Here is a 20039-nt window from a genome sequence, read left to right as displayed (position 1 = left end):
GATACTTGAGGGCCTGTATCAAAAGCACCTTTGGTCCGAGGGCTTGCAGACAAACTGAAACCGACTTTGCCATGCAATAGTTTGAATCATACCTAAACTTCGCATCCGATCAAATTTACAACAGCCGTAGCTTCTAAAGTTCAAGCTCTCCCTTCTTCCCTCGTCGAGATGAATCAATCTCAGTCATATCCGTCGGCATACAACTATTGCTTGTCCATGATTCCGAGAATGCTGCATTCGTACAATTCCTGCAACCACTTCACTTCCTCCAGTGCGTTCAAAGATGACTAACTGTTTTCCCCCCTCAGTTGTTACCGCAATACAAAATGCCCGGATGAAGCACCCTTTATAAAGAAATCAAAGCGCGAGTGGAAGTTTTCTGTCTCTCCAGACTTTCAGATCCCCGACACAGGTGAGTGAGAAAGAGCCCTCAAGGAGGCTTTTGATTTACCTTTGACTGCATTGTTTTGAGTCTTGGGTTCCAATATGCTGCACGTCATTAAGCGCACTCTAGCACGGGCGCAGGAACCAATCAAAGGTTCTCCCAACGCTGAATATTCAGAACTCAAACATCGTCTTCATTCCGTCAAGCTTGCCCTCGTATACACGTGCAAAATGCTATCCTCTGCAAATCGAGGCTGGGTTATTCAAATGCAAGAGCAACGAAACTTTTCTGAGCGCTTTTTCGAATCATATCCGACAACAGATGACGAGATACATCAGGTTGCTGCAGATTTTGCCAAAGGGTCACAAGTTTTGTACGATCAATTCACGAGGGCACCGGGAAATGAAGTCACTCAGTACAATACTATTCAAAAGCAAGTGGAAGCATACATTCGGGAGATAAACAGAGTAGAAGCGATGTATTCGAGACTCAATGAAACCAAGTCAGAGGCATCGAGGTACCAGTCCAAGCTCGATTTTATGGAACGCAGTCGTCGTGGGATTGATGAGCAGAAGAAGATACGGAATCTGCAAAAGATGGATCATCATAAAGTTGCATATAAGGCGTTGTTAGCAGACACAGTCAGAGCCCAGAAGGAGGTATACGCCAAACATTCGGTCGTTTTTAAAGCTGCGCTCACGTCGTACTGGTTGAGCCACGAGAAACATGTTACTCTCTTGGTGAAGAGTCTTGAAAATACTCAAGCGTTTGCGAAGAAGGCGGAGCCGGAGATGCTTACACTTGATATTGCGAACTGGACTCCTCCATCTATTGAGCAGGGGACAAAAACGGTAGGAGTCATTGACTACACACCCGTCGCCGAACATGAGCGAAATTCAAAGACTTCCTCCGAAACCGAGACGGCGAAGGATGCTGCAGTTCAACTGTCTTCACCTACAGCTGTTACCGTCGAATCTCCGACAGGAGTGGCCGAGGCGTTCACCGAACCTGCTCCCACGAAACGAAAAGAAATAACTCAGACATTTACGAATAGTTCTGAACCACGCACAGACATTGCATCTTGAAAGTCACTCTCGCAGTGGCAACTGCGATGTGAATAGCCTTCATTCGGAAAGGTCATTCGTACTTGCCTGCAGATTCAATTCTATCCGGATCGTGGACACCCGAATGATGGTGGTGGCTTCATGGAAAAGGCTTCGCCGTAGATTAGTTGTCAGAAAGTATGGGTAGCTCTTTTGTGTTTTTGACTATTTGTCAGGGGTCGATCCCTCGTAAAGAACGCACGTCTGACGAGAAACAATAATATCTCTCATACCAGCTGGACGAGGCGCGCTTTCTGAAACTAATGCGGCGGGGGATCCAGTATCAAACAACTTTCGCCAGCGAATGTTGCTATTTGTTGAATATGGAAGGGACGCAGAAATACCATGTTTGCCATTGTTAAATGCGAAAAATAATTCCGGCTCCTCCTCTGTTCCAGTGACAGAGAAAGCAATGTACCCAACGTTTGCTGATGAAGAACTGTGTTTGCGAGAGGAACGAGGCCGCCCACTTTCGTCCAGCCAGAGTAGATGAGAAAAGAAATCTGATCTTGTCAACACGTCACGTGATGATCGCAACTTCAACATTTCTCTTGTAAATAGTATAAGGCTCTCGAATGAATCGCATTGCTGCGGAGAGTCAGGAAGTGTTGCGGCAAATAGCTGAGGATTATTCCAAGAATTGCTGATCCCTTGTTTCGAAAAGCCAAATTCATCCCCTTGTGTTATCATTGGAACCCCTCGAGACACAGCGAGGGCAAACACAAAGTTTCTCAGTTGCTGAGCCCTTTTTGCACGAATTTGTGGATCTGGTGTTTCTCCTTCTGCCCCACAGTTAAACGAGACTTCAGCGTAGCCGTCCGTATTCTTCCGTTTGCGGTAGCTCACCACATCTGCCATACTAAAGCCGTCATGACAAGCAACAAAGTTCACTCCGTGATGCGCCCCCAAGGGTCTAGGTTTAGAGACTTGATTGGGGACCTTAAACAGGCTAGGAGATCCACGTAGGGCCTTGCAAAAAGGCTTTGAGGATCCCTTGTCCCCGCGGAAAAATCGTCGCACCGCGTCTCGCCACTCCACGTTCCATTCACAGAACCGGTCGCCTCTTGGGAAACCAGTTTTCGATCCTAGCAGCATGTTCCCAGACCCAATCTGATCACCTGCGTCCCACCCCTCGACGATCAGTTTAACATTCTTCAACACGGGATCGGAACAAATGTGGTCAATTACTTCGGGGCCAGTGATGGGGGCCCCACTTGGATCTCGACAGAGCACACCGGCCGCATCGATTCGAAACCCGTCAATTCTGTACTCCGTTACAAACCACCGGAGGCTATCTAAAACTAATTGAAGCATCATTGGGCTGTTTGGAGAGAGTGTGTTCCCACAGCCCGATATATTGCTATGCTGGAACGAATCGTTTTTCGATTTTCCAATGTAGTAAAACTGCTGGACATTCAAGAAGTGTAAGGAACAACTTGCATTGGCGGAATGATTGTAGACAACATCTAGGAAACATTCGATTCCGTTTTCATGTAACGCTTGGACCAATTCTTTCAGCTCGGCCGCTCCACCGCCCGCACGGCTGGCATATCGATTCATTGGTGAAAACCAGGACATGGGATTATACCCCCACCAGTTTCCAGGCCGTTCAACTGGAGCTTTTCGGGAAACTTCTTGATCCGATATCAGTTTATAATCACTGTTCATCGCTCCCATCTCTACTTCATTGAATTCAAAAACGGGCATCAGCTGGAGAGCTGTGATTCCTAACCATTTGAGGTATGGTATGGCAGTTTTGGCGCTTGCGAAAGTTCCATCATGGGAAAGAGCGCGGACATGCGCTTCGTAGATGATAAGATTTTCGTAGCCGATGCTCGGGGCACTGTCATTCCCCCAGTCGAAACGCCGAGAATTTTCCGGTGCGGTGAAGCGACAGAGAGTGAAAGGATATTTGATTTGAAGCCCGTTGAGGCGTGGGAAAGACTTCAAGAACGCCATTGCATTCTGAGCAGATTCTTGGCAGCCTCCCTCTCCCTTGAAGTTTTCTCCCTCGACAGTCATCCACTTCTCACATCCTGGCGATTCAAGCCAACGAGCGTAGGGGTCTGACAGGATCCGATTTGCAGCACCAGGTGTGGTGAGAGCGTACGTGACGTCAGGATTCAAGTCGTGCACAAGCACGTGCCACACATCTCCTGTCCGGTTCTTGAACGGAACAGAGGCGTAGGGATCGCGCACAGGACAGGAGGATGTCAGGGGAGGAAAAAGCAGAAGTGTGAGAGTTGGGACGCGCGCGAATACTGCAAAATTGACGTCCAGCAGCGGGAGTTGTGAAGCTCGATGGACGACGGATGGCCCCAGAGGATGGGCAATGCCACGAGAGAATTTCATCGGGAGGGCTAGTTTAAGTAGACATTGACTGTGTCAGGCCGAATGTGATGATGTCAAGCAGAACATTCGCTTGCGCAGCTCTTCATCGCCGCCTCGCAAGACGTTTTCCGCTATGTCTGGTTGCACTGCTGCCTTTAATGGAGCTGTCGATATGTGTTGACCTTGTCTCTATGATACAGCAACCTGCGAAAATATCCTGCCCTTTTTGACACGCTCTAACCTAGTCCCACTCTCAGAAACGAGGATAGAGATCTTCAGATCGGATTGAGATTCTAAAGCAAGCATCGTAAGACTCATACATGTCAGCACGCAACTTTCTAAGATTTAGATTTCACACACGTGTCAATCATTTTATGAATGAAAAGTTCAGCAGTGAATAGCGTAACGGAGCAAATAGTGTAACTTACACTAATATGTGTAGCTCTAAGGCGGTGGGCCCACACCGAAATCGTGTGCGTGACACTAAATGGGGTAACTGGGTGTAGTGTTCTTTATCAACTAGTGTCCAAAGATCTCGAACGTAAATAATGTCATGAACAATGAATTGTGTTTCTGCCCTGAGGCGCCTGGACATCGAATGATGCTGAAATGGGCCAAATCGCCGGCTCTTGGCATGAAGTTGTCGGCGGACATGTGGGGGTTGTCTACTGGCTACGAGTGCAGACACGCTCCGAGTGCAGATATGGGCCCCGAGGCTTGCCGAGGGCATCATATCGCAGCACGAGGCAGCGTAAAACCCCTCAGCCGGTAGACAAGGAGAGTGCTTAAAAGGATGTGTTTCGCGGCTTTTAGTTTTAGGAATGCCACATGACATGAATCCAAAAATCAAGTTATCCGGGACTCCAATTTATTTACGCCACAGATACCGTCCACACTTGTGTGGTGCGCATGACACTATTGCTTGTGCCAAAGGGCTCGAGAAGGGCCTGCGAATCATTGTCACGCACACACACTATTCAGGTCATCGGTGTAGTGTTCGAACCTATATCTTGACATCTTAGAGTTGAAGTAAACTAACCTTTGGATTGAGGCAATAAAAGCTGAGAAGATGTCTCCGCAACCTTACATGAATAGTGTTTGGCGAAACTTTGAAATACGTGACTGAGAAACAAAAACGGCAGAGAGAAATATCAAAACCTAGCAGCTTCTCGGCACTTGAAGCATTAATACTATACTCTTTTCCTGCCCAGAGCAAAAATAAAGGGACCCGAACCTCATAGCAGATGCAGTTTTCCAAGACGAGACATATTGATTTTGGGTTGGAAAGAACTTTTCTCGGCAGTCTAAAAAAACGAAAAGAACGTTCGTCCTGTTGACCAGCAGTTGCCCCCCACCATGGAATCTCATACAAGAATTGAGTAAGCGCGGGTGTAGTGACAAAGGAAGCGTGGAAAAACACCGTAATTCGACATATCTGGGAAGGAGAAAAAGCGAAGAACTGCGTCAAGCATGCAAGATAAGCGTGGCGGCGGAGATAGATCTGCAGTCCCAGCGCCTTCCGCGATATGGCTGTAACAACTTTACTCAAAGCTATTGCGAATCAAGACACCGCTATCAAACCTTTGTTTGATGTGGCGTGAAAAATGGCTGGCACCTGGTCTTTCAGCCATTGGTTCGATATCAAACGAAAATGCCATTTTCGACCTTTTCATGCAGTCTCTCGCAGCACTCACGGGGGTTGGGAATGCAATATCAGCGCACGCTAAGATGGGCGACTAGGCCGGAGCTAGAGACGGGGCAAGCCGCAACAAAGGGCTCGGTAAGGGGCACGGCCAACGGTTTCGAGTCACTCTTCTCTTAGACAGGTGTGAACTGCCACTGAGCAACCGCGAGGGCGTCTCAAACTTTATGCACAGCTTTGATAATCTTCCGCTTGATGATGTGCTTCGGGCTGACCGAGTTCTTGATGCGTTGCTTGGGGCCCTGTGGATGCCCCCAAAGCTTGCGGTTAAACTCACGCTACGCAACAAAACACGGCGAGGAAAACACGTGACGGTTAGCGCGGTTGCGTGGCGGGAAGCGGCTCGACGGGGACCGGGCGCGGCGCGGAGGTGCTGCGTACCTTGATAGCGTTTTTGAAACTCATGTCGCGGGGCGAGGGCGAGGGCGCGGGGGCGTGGAAGGGTGTTGGAATGCGGGTTACGCTTTGGGTCGGGGTAGACGACGTAGGAGGGGCGCAAGGAAGGAAGACGTGTGCTAAAGATTAGGGGTGCACTCCGGCGCCTCGTGTGCACTTATATGGAGCGAAGGCCCGACAGCAGACGTGGAGGGGCCGAGATGACGGAAGGAACATGCAATAATTAGGGCGCGGTGGCGACATTGAGGCTGGAAGAGACGGCCTCATTGGTCGCCTGCGATTGCATGCGACCGCCTGCGACCAATAGGGCCGGGTGAATTTGCAGAATCTTACACCGGCAACGCATGCATCATTCGCGCCGTGCGTTACAAGTTGTAAGCGTGGTGGATGGGCGTTGTGAAAGTCGTCTCCCTGGAGCCCTCTACAGTACTACTGTACTAGCTGATGCCATAGGGCGTGATCCCTCTTCTCCAGCGTGTCCTCCGTGGCAACGTGTTGACGGCCTCGATCATTAGCTTCACTGGTGTATACTTGTAAAGGGGGGTGCGCTACAGTGGGTTCGCGATACAGTGAACCCTCTCGATATGGATACGCTCGGTGGACGTAATCCGTATCCATTTGCGGAGGATATTCACATCCGGAGACCGTATCATAACGTATCATAACGGTGTCACGGTGCATCTCTCAGAATGTCTGTGCTTTACTTAAAAAATGTATCTAAATGCATTGAATGCGCTCTGCTTGCGTAGTTATAAGATGACCTGTGATGTTTACCCTATTTGCAAATTGGGCAGAGACCCAAGTTGCGACTGCGCGTTCGAGATATGGGCTGGTAACTGACGCGGAGCGCTTGAACTTTTTTGTAGAGATATCGGGACGAAAACCATACTTTCCGTTGATGATGCGGGACATGACAGCTTGAGCAGGAGGTTTAGAAAGGGAAAACTGTACTGAGGCCCACCTCGCAAGGGCGCTTTGTGACGTCTGCTCCTTGCTCTTTTTGCGCCGTTGGAACTCTGCACATATTTGTTGCTTTTGGGAGAGGTTAAGCTCAGAGCGCTTCATCGACGATTGTCGCTTGATGGGGGCAGATGGCTACGGTGCTGACAACACGCAATGTTTGCGATCAGAGGAGATTTATTGGGGGAGGACCAACAGGAGTATATGCTAGAAAGATGTTTTTGTCGAGAATGATGATAATTGCGAAGCCTCAGACGGGGATTGGAATTTATTGAGCAGATTGTGAACGGATTGATCAAGAATGAACGGTTATGGGGTAATTTGTGCCTTGGCCGCTCAAAAGTAACCATAAAATACGTTTTAAGTAGGAGGGGTCTGTATGATATGCTTATTTCACATTGAACCCGATATCCAATTGAGGAATATTCCACAGACATTGTTTTTTGGTAAAAATTTGTAATCTACGGAGTCCGTCGCTCGACTTTTTATCCGTTTACGGAGGATATCCATATGGAGAATGATCCTTATCGGGAGGGTTCACTGTAATTGCAACACGTCGGTGGCAGGGTTCTTGCTTTAATTATCGCGATTTTTCAATTATCAAATGGTATGATAAACTCGTCCCCTAGCCAATCATATGGCACCCTCCAAAACCCACTATTTTGTTTAAAAAAGGCATCTATCTTTGTTTGCCTCTGGCCCTGATACATGTCCTGACGGACCACAGCCTGCACTTTCCGAATTCCTCGTAAAAGGCCCTCATCAGCCTGCCCACTGGAGACACAAACGCGCTTAGCTAGCGCAAGTACACGCAGCTGCTATTTGGCGCAGGCAAGCAAATTGTCTTCTTCAGTATGTTCCTCACTGTCCTCTAAACCACTTCCATCCTCCAAGTCGACAACTGAATCGATAAGCGCCTGATCGTCCACGGTTTGAACACAATCATCCTCGCCCGACACATTGAGTAGTTCAACAATAGACATTCGCGTGCAAGTGGGCACTAATTCGGCAATTTGTCTCTTCAACATTTGCGCCTCATTGCACAGTAAATTACTAATGCTTACCCTCTCCGATGAATCCAATTCAGTACCATATATACCAGTGTGCCTCCAGCAGTTCTGTATTACTGAGGCAGGAAGCTCATTCCATATTTTCTTCATCCAACGCATAGCCGTTAGTATGTCAACCTTATAGATGTGGTTCACATTTTCATCAATTAAATCAATAGCTCGTTCCATCTGCAAGCGTCTATACCTCAGTTTGAATGAAGCGATAATTCCTGCGTCCAACGGTTGGAGCTTTGAGGTTGTATTGGATGGTAAAAAGATTACTTCAACGTGGGCTAAAGCAGGTAGGTTATCCTTAGTTCCGTGAGCACTGCAGTTATCAATTAACAGAGCAAATTTTCTCCCATTGGTCTTTCCAATGTAATAATCGAAGCGCTGCAACCAACCAAAGAACAACAAGCTTGTCATCCATGCTTTGTTGTTGGTAAGATAATCGAAACCAGGTTCTTGACTACTTTTCTTTTTAAACACCCTGGGTTTCCATGACCGCCCGATTATCATGAGCTCGAACTTCTCAGAGCCATCTGCATTGCAGCAAGGCATCACAGTGAATCGATCTTTAGCTTTCTTAAGACCTGGTAGTCTCTCGACAGCAACTGTCTTGTCGGGCGCCATTTTAAAAAACAACCCGGACTCGTCTGCATTAAAAATATTCTTTTCAGAATAATTCTTAAGCCTCTCCTTAATTATCAGCAAATCACGGATAACAGCACCCAAATCCGCATCCCCGCTCTCGCCATGCGATCGTAGCACGCGAAGCCCCCATCGCGACTTGAAATTACTGAGCCCACCAACAGAAAAATTTAGGTGTATTTTTTCATGATCCGGGAGCTTTTGATTGGCCAAGTCTTGACTTTTTCGGGCTTTTAGGCAGATTAAATCCCCATTAATGTTTACCCGTTTAACCTGTTGGTCAATAATCCAATTGAAGAGTGCCGTTTCCACAGCATGGATTTTGCCTTTCTTCTCTCCTGTTTTCTTCACTATTGTTCTTTTCGGGCGAGCCAATAGCGATGAGAACTGTTTTAAAATTCGAGACATTGTTGTCTTGCTTGGCATCTCACTGAGTCTGAATTTTTCTTTTGCCCAAACCCCCAATTCTTGTAGGGTCGGTTTTTTGCCCTCATCGTTTAGTGCGACATACTGCTCGCAATCTGCTTTTTCTGAATGAGGGAAAGTGTGGTATATTTCATGGTGATGCTTGGCAGTGAGGGAGAAATAGGGGAAACGGTTGGGAGTTGGGATCAAGGGAGAGAGTGTGGCCAAGACGGAACTGTGTTCGGGAGGTGTCCCTAAGTGAAGACTTCACATTTTAGTATTATTTTGTGCTAACAGGGATAGCTTGTTTAAGGAATATAGTTCATTTGAAGAAAACGGTTATCCTGTTCCTGTAACGGTAAATGATTTATAACGGGTGCCGTTTCATTTTTTCGTAGATTTGTCGTTATGTTTGGGTGTTCTGAGGGTGCGTTGAGGGGGCTGACCTTCTGGGATCGTTATTGAAACGTTTCAATTATCGGAATTGAAACAAGCTTATTTTTCAGATATTTTTGGGTGACCACGAAGGTCGTTCCTAAGATTCCGTTCAATTATCGCGCTGTTGCAATTATCGGGGGCAATTATCGCGAACCCACTGTAATTGTCGAACGATTTCGAAAAAACACACCCTCCCGTAGGTTTTCTACCTCCAATGCGAATGAATTTTACAGCAATAAAAAGCCCGCTTTGTCCTCTATGTTGAACCAGTATAAAACGGACCAGTTTTTGCACAGCTCTACAAAGCGATGCCAGCGCCAATGAAAAAAAGGAGAGCCTTTATGTTGCTAAAGATCGAACACAATCAGAAATTTGGCCCTAAAAACACCTCAATTTCTGATGTTTAGGACTTCGCCAGGTCGCAAATCAAGCAGTCAAAAATTCCCTCATCTCATCTCCCAGACGCTTCTAAGGACAACCGGAAGCTCGCGTTCTGGCACGTAGCTTAGCGGCTGCCCCTACACTCCACCATACTGCGCACGCCAGCCACAAACGGGGCTTCCGGCAAGCCTGCCAGCTTCGCACAGCACCTCATTCTGTCTGATCGAACTTGTTTCGAGAACAAAGCTACCAATGCCCGACTACGCGTGTCCTTCACTTGCTGCTTCTCTGCGCGGCGCGCCGCAGCTTCTATCTTTCGTAGTGTAGCCATGTGTTTCGCACCAAGTCCATCACGTGCGGAGCCGTCATGACACACCCGTGTGTCGTATCGACAAATCCATTTTGTAGAATGGTTACCGTATCACCCAGTATTCTTTGGCGAAGAACAGAACGTCGTTCTTCAAGCAATTGTACTAACTGCTCCACCGAGCACAGCTCTTGGCTCTGCGTATCATTCGTGGGACGTGGAACACCTAATAACCTCATAGCATCGCAGGGCCATACCCCACACCGTCTGAATGAAGCCATAATATTCGTCGAGTTGAATGAACTAATGTAGGCCTCTTGTAGCAGGGCACAAACGTCAAATATATCCCACGCTTGGTAGGTAGCTGTTTGGGCTGTGCCACTGACAATGCGGTTGAGGGAACCCTTAAATGCCGCAAACTGAACAACATCCAAAGGTTTGGTCTTTCCTGACGTATGAGCAGGAAGCGCATAAACTATTGTGGTACAATTCCACACCGCGACCCCCGGTGGGAGATGAGAACCGTCGAGACGGGCGGTTACTACTGTAGTAATCGTGCACGCACCCTCTGCGAGCACAGTAGTACCTCCACGGCGTACACGTGGCACAGCCGTTGGCGTCGGCCGTGGCCACGGGCACACGTGTGCGAGCCGTCCGGTAACTAATTAGCAATTAGTGGTTAATGGCACAAATTAGCCCATTTCGTACAGTAGCTGGTATACAGTATGTAACAGCTACTGTAGCAGGACAGGTGTCCTGGCGGCCCACTTAGGGGTTAAGACCAGGGGCACCTGCCCCGTTCCAGTAAACGGAGGCAGACTCGCCTCCCTTCCCTTTACGGCTTTTTGCTAACTCCGTCCGGTTTTACCTCTAAGTCTCAGGCTTCGAACCCGTGACCGGCCGTCCGGATCTAACACCACCGACCGGCTGCGCGTCACCGGCCACGTGAGCCTTCCCTCTTTTCGAGTCCTTCCGTACGGTTGGCGCTCGCGTGGGTTAACCAACGTCGCGCGCTCCCTTACCTCTAACCCCCCTCGTTCCGAGTGGTCGGGACGAAGGTAGTTATACCACAACTATCACATTTCCCTCCAGTAGTATATCTAGTACATGTATGGACAGGTGGGCACGGTACCCATCAAAAATGAGTAACACTTTGCCTGTTGATGTCCGTCGTTTCCAAAGGACGGACATCTATGTGATCACATAGTCTACAAACCGGACCGCCCAGTTCTTGAAGTTGACAGAATCTACCCCTCCAGTTTCTTTTCGTACCGCGACTACAGAACCTTGTGGCAAGAGGGATGCAGGTGTTTCTTCTATTTCCACTCCATCACGGACTACTATCCGGAACGGCAGGCGCGAACCTTTAAACACAAACAAAGGAGGTTCCGCCTCGCCATTTGCGCAAGTGACGGGCATCATGGTAATACGGTCCAGCTTCTTAAGAATAGGAAGTTTGCAATCGCGGCTGCCACTGCGCGACATATATCTTTTAGATGTAATTCCGGTGATATCCTTCTCAGGACTGACACCTGTCTCATCCAGGTTCAAAATGCGTGATGAATCTAGAGAATGCTTCGCGATGAGCTTCTCGAGATTAGCGAAATGTGAGGTGAGCACAGTACTGTTTACGGCTGAGAATCGCTTGGCGTCTTGACGGATAGGTTTTGCAAACTGTATGGAGTTGGAATGCCGAAGACGAAATGAGCGCAGAAAAGCAGGCCCAGGAGAGGAATTAGAGAATGGAAGAAGTAGACGGCGAGATGGTGGCATTCGGCCTACAATTATTTCAACCGCCTCACGCAAATACTGCTGACTCAGTGGGACACTGCGTTCGGCAAAATGGAGAAGAAAGTCAACTAGCAACTTCTCTGCTTCGTCTCGGAGTGCTCTTTGCCTTCCAGGCTTCTGAATCGGTGTGTTCGGATTGGTCACAATGGCATGAAGAGATGCAATGGGAATGAAGAACGTTGATGCGGCACGCCGATATGTCATCCCAGATTTCACTGCCTCAACAGCACCTGCAATTCTACGCGCTGGATATGCAGCAGTTGGTCTCCGAGCGTTGGCCCCCATGACGTAAGCCGCGTTCAGAAATGTGGGTTTGGGAATGGGGAGAAGGGATGTGCAGGCGTATACTTCAGATCCTCTTCTAGTAGTACAATTGCATGAATTTGCACTTTTTTGAGTTGAAAAGGCGCACTATACATGAATTGAGATGCGCGGTTTCGGTCGAGCGCGCCAAAAATGGACTTCATCCAGCCCTTTTTCTGTACACAGCATCTCAAGACATACGTCTCACTCGGGCTGAGCAAAAGAGTGTCAAAAGTATTTAAAATATATGTTCGGCAATTACCGAGCGTTCGACAATTAGCGCACCCCCCCTTTACCAGTTGCACACTGTCCCTTCGCAGCGTCTATTTTCCACCAACCGTCACTGAAAACCGCCACATTGTGCTCCTCCTCTCGCCCGCTGTAATGCGAGCGCACTCTTCGCCTCCCTTTCGTGGCTGTGATTGTTCGCTGCTCTGATCTGGCCCACGAATCGGCCTTCGACACCGCCCACCTCGCAGAGGAATTCGATCTCCGCTGTACGCTATGACTGTACTCCTCTTCATCGCCACCGAATTCTCAACCAGTCATCCTCCCTACCCAATCGCCCTATTACTTGCAACAAACTCTTTATCCTCAAGACCCTACCTCCGCTTACGTCTTCTCTTCCCACTCCTCCTCCTATTACACTTCTCCGCTCTCTCCCCCGCCCTCACTGCTTTCCAGAGTCACTCTGCCCTACCCTCCCAATCCCCGAAACCACATCCACAATGGCCCCTCTCCCCGCCTTCGTCCCTGGTGGTCTGGCCCTGGCCGCGCGCACCACTAGCGCGACGCTTCAGTCGCGCTCCACCTCGCGCCCCAATCTCCGCATCGTCCCCCGCGCAGTACGCCCCGCCCGCCTCTCCGTCTCCATGCAGGCCACCTCAGCCGACAGCGAGATGTATAGGCTGCTCAACCTCCCGGTCCCCTCCTCAGTCGTCCTCGCCGAGTACGTCTGGCTCGACGGTTTCTACAAGCTCCGCTCCAAGTCTCGCACCGTCGACCCAAATATCACAGACCCTGCCAACCTCCCGTCCTGGAACTACGATGGCTCCTCCACCAACCAGGCCCCCGGTGAGGACTCGGAGGTCATCCTCAAGCCCCGCGTCATCTACAAGGACCCCTTCCGTGGCGGCGACCACATCCTCGTTTTGTGCGATACATACACTCCAGATGGCGTGCCCTTGCCCACCAACACCCGCGCCTCTTGCGATAAGGTCATGGACAACGCGAAGAGCCTCGCCCCTTGGTTCGGCCTGGAACAGGAGTACTTTCTCATCAACCCCGAGACGGGCAGGCCGCTCGGCTTTCCAGTCGATAGCGAGCCTGCTCCCCAAGGGCCCTACTATTGCGGTATTGGCGCTGAGAACGCCTTTGGCCGTGAGATCGCTGACGCCGCCTGGCGCGCACAATTGTACGCGGGCTTGAGAGTCGGTGGCATTAACGCAGAGGTCGCCCCGGGGCAGTGGGAGTTCCAAGTCGGTCCGTGCGTGGGCATTGAGGAGGGTGATATGATGTGGATGGCGCGTTACATTTTGGAGCGCGTCGCCGAGATTGCGGGGCTCATCGTCAATTACGAACCGAAGCCTGTCAAGGGAGACTGGAACGGCTCTGGGTGCCATTCCAACTTTTCCACAAAGGGCATGCGTGAGGACGGCGGATACGAAAAAGAGATAATTCCCGCTATGGAGCGCTTGCGGTTCAAGCATATGGAGCACATCAACGCGTACGGTGAGGGCAACGATCAGCGTCTTACCGGTAAGCATGAGACGGCCCCGATTACCGAGTTCCGCTGGGGGGTTGGTGACCGTGGAGCTTCATGCCGTGTCGGGACAGGTATTGTAAAGGAAGGCAAGGGGTACTTCGAAGATCGTCGGCCTGCCGGAAATTGCGACCCCTATGTTGTCACAAAGCTACTTGTGAAGACAGGATGTAATGTCAACGAAGACTAATCGCTTAATTTTGGCAAGTGAGCACTACCTGTAGACGGACGTGTCTTGAGCACGAGCATGAGTTTTCGCATCACTCCTCAGCCTGACCGGCGAGAGCGGTATGTGTTGAAGGATTTAGTCTCATCACGAGGCTCATGAACCTTCTGAACACCAGAATAGAATTATTAGCCCGCTTTACAGGAACAGATAAAAGTCATTCCCCTATACATAACCTCGCATTACTCACACGGTATGTGCTCTGTACAAATTCAATCGACAACTGGCCTGCTGTCATGATCCAGACGAGCTCAAAATGGCTTCAGCCGCTCCTTGTAGTTGCATCAAGTCGTGGCATTCATTGACCTCTCGTCTGACAGCGCTCAGAATTGCTCCAAGTTTCCTATCCACCGCGATATTTTTGCCCAACTCCGCCCCGTAAACATCAAGAATGGCGTTCAGCAACTGAGCGAGCCGATTAGTGTACAGCGGCTTGCGGATATTTCGCTGTATCACGCCTAGAATTGAGTCAAGCGATGACTGCTTATGGCCAGCTAGCGCACTTGTCAGCACGCCTCTTGTTAGGAGTTCCTGAACCACACTGATCACCACGGAAGGGCTTCGCGTGGCTACTGCTTGGTCAATTGCGTCCCCATGGGCAAATTTCTGCAAACTCTTGTCATAATCTTTCAGCTCCGCTTTGCGATAATCTTTCATGACAAAGTCTTGGTCTTCAGTTGGCTTTGCACGTGTGCCTCGTTCAAAGTATCGACGAGACCCCGGTTTAGGGCCCTTCTCCTCCATTCGCATCTTTTCAAAACCCCTCCCGTACCCCTCAAATTCTCGTTGTCTGCGAGCCGTGCTCTGGGGAACCGAGGAGATGTGCTTACTAGATGTCTTTGTAGAGCGCACCTCCACAGTACCGTCCGCCATACCAGCGGCGTACTTCACTCCGTCGCTCGAAACAGCAAGAGAAAGAATCTCCGACGCAAAGCGCATGCGTCCCTTTGCCTGGAAAGTGTCTAAATCATGTACCTTGACAACACCATCCAAACCAGCTGTGGCGAGGCAGTGCCCCGCCACATCAGCCACTCCAGAGGTGACAGCTTTGGCGTGCGAACCCAGCCTGTGGATCATCTTGCCACCAGAGAAAAAGTCCCAAATTTTCACTTCCGGTCCGCCGATAGTGATGGCTCTGGCGCCTCCCGGAAGAATGAGGACGTCGTCCACCTGGTAACCGTGGTCGAGAGTGAACAGGCAGTTCGTGGAGCGCAAGTCGTACAGGCGGGCCTTACGATCCAGGGAGCCAACCATCCAGACGTGCTGGGAGGCCGGAGAGTGGGCCTGGCATCGAACATAATCATTTGCGTCTTTCAGGGAGAGAAGCAACCGGCTTGTGGCCAAGTCCCATGCCTTGACGACAGAGTCATCCGACCCGGTCATGACGCGACGCCCGTCCGAGCTAAACATCGCGGATCGAACAGGGCTGCAGAACACAAAATGCACAAAATGAGTATGGTCAATTCGAGTCAGTAAACGTGGAAAACTGCAGCGCACGGTCATGACGGTCTTTCGGCGTGTACGCGTTTGATCAGATAGGAGCGAAAAGACTAAATCTGTATTTTTCTCATCAAGGGCTAGTAGTCCTCAGAGTGAACTATGTGACAAATCTTCACTTCAAACGCACACGGCCAAAAATATAAAGGGATACTTACCCTTTGTGACCTTTGAACTCTCGAAGGACAGCGCGACTCCCAAGATCGAAAACTCTTGCACCCCCGCCACTATCCCCGGCGACGAGCAGCTTGCCATCAGGCTTATAGCCGGGGCTGTAGGCGGTGTCCCTGAACCTGGCAAGCGAGCGCAGGCGATTCCCAGCTCGGGAGCCAATGAGCTCGACGGAGAAGCCGGATGAAGCGGCGACATCATAAGGAGCGACGGGAGAAAAGGTGACATGCGTAACCGGGGAAAGCAAGTGGTGGCTGGCGACCAAGCCGACAGAACTCCACAACGAGGCCTCTTGGTGCAAGCGAAAGGGGGTGCTGAGCGAGCCGGGACGCGGGACGAGAAGGGGGGCGAATGCTTCGCCCATGCTGAGGTTGAGGTGATGCGGTAGTGGATGTGGCTCACATCCCGGAGGCCCGGACGGAAAGGCGCAGGCGGAGAGGATGAGGACGTGCCCCGGCCAGCGATCAAAGGATTGTTCGTCGCTGGCGCTGGCTTCTGGGTTTTAAATATTTCCAAAATGGCACTTGTGAGTCAAGTGGTGGATCAGTGCTGGTTCTTACGCCGCCGCCGTCGGACAATCTTTCGAATCACACGTGTGCAATGTGTGATCGATGCTCGAAAGTACAGTCTAGAGGATCCAGTTTCGAAATCAACAACCGGCTTCTCTAGCTCAAACTTTTACGTGATCCGGTTTCGAAACAACAAAATGGCGTTCTACGGATCAGCACGAGCAAAACGTGGACTGTACACGTACAGTCTCGGTCCTGGCATGCACGGCACATACCGTAGCGGCAATTTCGCGCCAGCGTTTGGCGGGAAAATGGAGGGCAAACCCATCCTAGGCGTGGATTTGCACCAACTACATCTCTTCTCTCAACAACTACACATCCAACTTTTCCGCAGCTTCAACTCTGAGTCCCACCTCCGTTACAGTCAGGCCACTTCACCAAAATGAGTCCCGAATCTGAGCTCTCTCGCAATACTATCAAGCATATCTACGTCACTTCAGACACATCTTCGAATCCCGTAGTACAAATCTGCGAGCTCAAGCGCATCTCGCAGGCGAACGCCAACGCCAGCGCCCCACCTCGCTACCGTTTGGCCGTATCTGATGGCGTTCATTTCCAGCAAGCCATGCTGGCCACCCAGCTCAACTCCCTCATCGATGATGGGAAGATCTCCCTCTTCTGTCTCGTCCGCCTCAATGACTTCATCTGCAACAGCCTCCTCAACAAGCGCATCCTCATTATCCTCAACCTTGACATCGTTGCCCCCCCGCAAGCCAAGATTGGAAACCCTATCGGGATTGACGCCGCTATGAGCGGCGCTGCGCCTCCACAGCAGACAATCGGTGGTCATGCCAATGAGAACGCAAGGCCCAACGCTATGGTCGATGTCAACCCGACGACGGGGCAGCCGAAACCAATGGGGGGCGGCTCTGGGTTTGGCGCGGGTGCTAATAGCAGCTGGCATGCTTCCGCTGGGAATGGAAACCCCTACGCTGGCACGGGCAACAGCGGTATCATGACCAAGATCAGTTCCAACCCGGCGGGTATTTACCGCCCCATCCAGAGCATCAACCCTTACCAGAACGGTTGGACCATTCGTGGACGTTGTACGTATAAGAGCGACCTTCGGAAGTTTCAGAATCACCGCGGCGACGGCCAGGTGATCAGCTTTGAGCTCACAGACGAGTCGGGCTCCATTCGTGTTACGGGGTTCACCCAGCATGCTCCAATTATCGAGCAGACTGTTCACATCAGTCATATTTATAAGGTGTCACGGGGATCCCTCAAGCAGGCAAATGAGAAATACAACCGCAGCACGTCGAATTTTGAGATGACGCTGGACAAGAACTCTGTCTTGGAGGAAGTGGACGATGACGGCTCTTTCATGCAGGTGAAGTATAACTTTACAAAAATTGCAGAATTGGGTAACATTGAAGTGAAGGGAGAGTGTGACGTTGTCGGGGTGGTTACGGCCATTGGACCTTTGGGTGAAATCATCATCCGCAGCACTGGGGAACCGTGCAACAAGCGGTCAATTCACATCACGGATGACTCAAATTCCTCCGTTGAGCTGACACTATGGAGAAAGCAGGCAGAATCGTTTCTCACAGAGACTGACCTGGATCGCCACCCGATCATTGTCATCCGTAAGGCTTCGCGCGGGGACTTCGGCGGCGTTTGTTTGAATGTCAATCGCTCCACCACCATGGAATTAGATCCTGTCAACGTGACAGAGGCAAATAAGCTGCGACACTGGTATGACTCGGGCGGTTTCAATGCTGCTGCTGTGCAGTCTGTGACTAGTGGTCCAGGGGGTGGCGGCAAGATAACCGGACCCCGGAAGTCTCTTGAGGTCGCGAAGATTGAAGACGTACAGCCTGCATTCACAGGGGGCTCTGGGTCTACAGGTGCTACCGCTACTTTCGTCACCAGAGCGTATGTCGGATTTGTTAACACGAAGAACGACCTTTACTATCCTGGTGACCCAGAAACCAAGAAGAAATTGACGCGAAGCGGCCCTGACATGTGGTCGAGCGAAAGCAGCGGTCGAACATTCTCTGACGACGAAGTTGTATGGCGATACATCATGAGTATGAAAATCATGGACCATTCGTCATCCACATGGGTCAGCGGGTTTGATGAGGTGGGTATGACAATGTTCGGAAAGTCTGCTCAAGAATTCCGTGCGCTGAAGGAAAATGATCCTACCTTAGCTGATCAGATCATTGAGGATGTCACATTCCGTCCGATGCTGATGAAGGTCACTGTGAAGGAGCGGGTCTGGAGAGACGAGCAGCAGATCCGGTACACGATTTCTCGTGCGGAACCATTGAATTTTGCACAAGAAGGTCGTGTATTGATGAATGAAATTTCCAGCTACGGAGTAATGTAATAGTGCCAGTGAAGAGATTTGGTTGTAAAGTGTTCTAGTATGGATTTCAACGGTGCGGAGTCGTACATTTAGCCGGTGCCAATAAGATATGTAGAGCTTGTACAAATCAGCTTCTAAGGGGTTGCGGGGCAGGAATCCTTCTGTCTATAATGTTCGCTAATGTACACTCGGTGGCGTTCTCCCCACAGCATGCTTGTTGCAGCTTCCGGAAAAACGTTCGGTAGAGTGATTCGAGCACATTCTCATCGCGACAAAACGATAGTTGTAGTCCTTTCAAGGCAATACTGGAAACTCGCTCCCTTGACAGTGCGACGCATTCAGAAAGGCGCGCGTATTCCTCGGACAAAGTTGTATCAAGAATACCCGGGTCATCCGTGCATAGCGAAAACGGGTGCCGCGAACCAAGCAATTTCGTAACTACAGGGTGCTCCTGTAGGCTTGTCACGGATTCGGTCATGAGATTCGAACTTATACACACTTCCACCCCAATGTTTCGTTCCTCTGTTATCATCCGTGTTGCGACCGCGTCGGAGAGGACAACCGCATGGCCAAGGCGTGATGGCCGAAAATCAAGCATTGCGTTAGCTTCCTTGTCGTCTAACACTTCCCCAAAGTGAAGGGATATCGGGAGATGCAATCGGCGCCGGGAATCTTCGAAAATGGGTTTAAAATCATCCCAGGACCCTCTGTGCGGGTTGCCACTTAACTCTAGACCTACAATGAGGTCGGCCCTGGTTGTCCCGGCAATTTCCTTCATTATGGCCTCCGTGACTTTCATTATCTCTCTTGCATTTTCTACCGGCAGATGGCGCGATATTGAAACCAGGACCCGGCACAAGAGCCCATTTGGATGTTCCTTGTGATATGAGTCAACGGCTTCCAGAACAGTTGAAATATATAGTTGCGGGGTGAATGCATCTGATGAGCGCGGCGTCGTCCTCAGCTCTACATAAATCACGTTGTCAGCGGCAAAATCATCCAGGACGCTAAACACCACTTCTCTTAGAACCGCCGGAGAGTTGATAACCTCATGAATGATTGGAAAGAGCTCAAAACATTCCTTCAGATTCAAAGAGGTGCGAGGAGAAAAAAGCGAGGTTGCCTTCGCCCGGAGCTTTTCATTTTCTGGCCTTCTCAGGATTTCGCGGATTTTCTCTTTGCTAATGCAACCGCTAAGATGAGCATGTAATTCTGACTTCGGCAGAGATTTACACCATGACCTGGTCGCAGCAGTCGATTTGCAAAGAGCCTCTTCCATGACGAAGGCAACAAGCACATCG

General features: G+C 50.2%; 7 protein-coding genes; 4 read left to right on the top strand and 3 right to left on the bottom strand.

Moving 5' to 3' along the window:
• The first annotated feature begins 486 nt into the window (after positions 1-486).
• On the top strand, positions 487-1470 carry CHC_T00001506001 (hypothetical protein). Its single transcript, XM_005712152.1, has one exon. It carries the CDS (start codon positions 487-489, stop codon positions 1468-1470), a length of 984 nt encoding a protein of 327 aa, XP_005712209.1.
• Positions 1471-1616: 146 nt separating this feature from the next.
• CHC_T00008313001 (Isoamylase, Iso1) lies at positions 1617-3840 on the bottom strand. XM_005712151.1 is given in 2 exon segments: positions 1617-1653; positions 1654-3840. The coding sequence occupies 1 exon segment, from the start codon at positions 3838-3840 to the stop codon at positions 1654-1656; it is 2187 nt and encodes a 728-aa protein (XP_005712208.1). The 3' UTR covers positions 1617-1653.
• An 8866-nt stretch (positions 3841-12706) lies between these two features.
• Positions 12707-13630, top strand: CHC_T00001505001 (hypothetical protein). The gene has a single exon (XM_005712150.1). The coding sequence runs from the start codon at positions 12707-12709 to the stop codon at positions 13628-13630; it is 924 nt and encodes a 307-aa protein (XP_005712207.1).
• On the top strand, positions 12707-14360 carry CHC_T00010135001 (Glutamine synthethase). XM_005712149.1 is given in 3 exon segments: positions 12707-12708; positions 12709-14154; positions 14155-14360. A coding segment is annotated over 1 exon segment (1446 nt), but the record flags the coding sequence as incomplete, so codon positions are not given.
• Positions 14361-14424: 64 nt separating this feature from the next.
• CHC_T00001503001 (hypothetical protein) lies at positions 14425-16255 on the bottom strand. XM_005712148.1 is given in 3 exon segments: positions 14425-15616; positions 15846-16222; positions 16223-16255. The coding sequence occupies 2 exon segments, from the start codon at positions 16220-16222 to the stop codon at positions 14425-14427; spliced, it is 1569 nt and encodes a 522-aa protein (XP_005712205.1). The 5' UTR covers positions 16223-16255.
• A 554-nt stretch (positions 16256-16809) lies between these two features.
• CHC_T00010334001 (Replication factor-a protein 1 Rpa1) lies at positions 16810-18821 on the top strand. XM_005712147.1 is given in 2 exon segments: positions 16810-18759; positions 18760-18821. 1 exon segment carries the CDS (start codon positions 16810-16812, stop codon positions 18757-18759), a length of 1950 nt encoding a protein of 649 aa, XP_005712204.1. The 3' UTR covers positions 18760-18821.
• A 44-nt stretch (positions 18822-18865) lies between these two features.
• Positions 18866-20017, bottom strand: CHC_T00001501001 (hypothetical protein). Its single transcript, XM_005712146.1, has one exon. It carries the CDS (start codon positions 20015-20017, stop codon positions 18866-18868), a length of 1152 nt encoding a protein of 383 aa, XP_005712203.1.
• Positions 20018-20039: the final 22 nt, after the last annotated feature.

Source organism: Chondrus crispus, genomic scaffold, assembly GCF_000350225.1.
Source record: "Chondrus crispus Stackhouse genomic scaffold, scaffold_100, whole genome shotgun sequence".
NCBI lineage: Eukaryota > Rhodophyta > Florideophyceae > Gigartinales > Gigartinaceae > Chondrus > Chondrus crispus.
The sequence above is the reverse complement of the archived record's forward strand: the minus strand, read 5'-3'. Positions and strand labels throughout refer to the sequence as shown.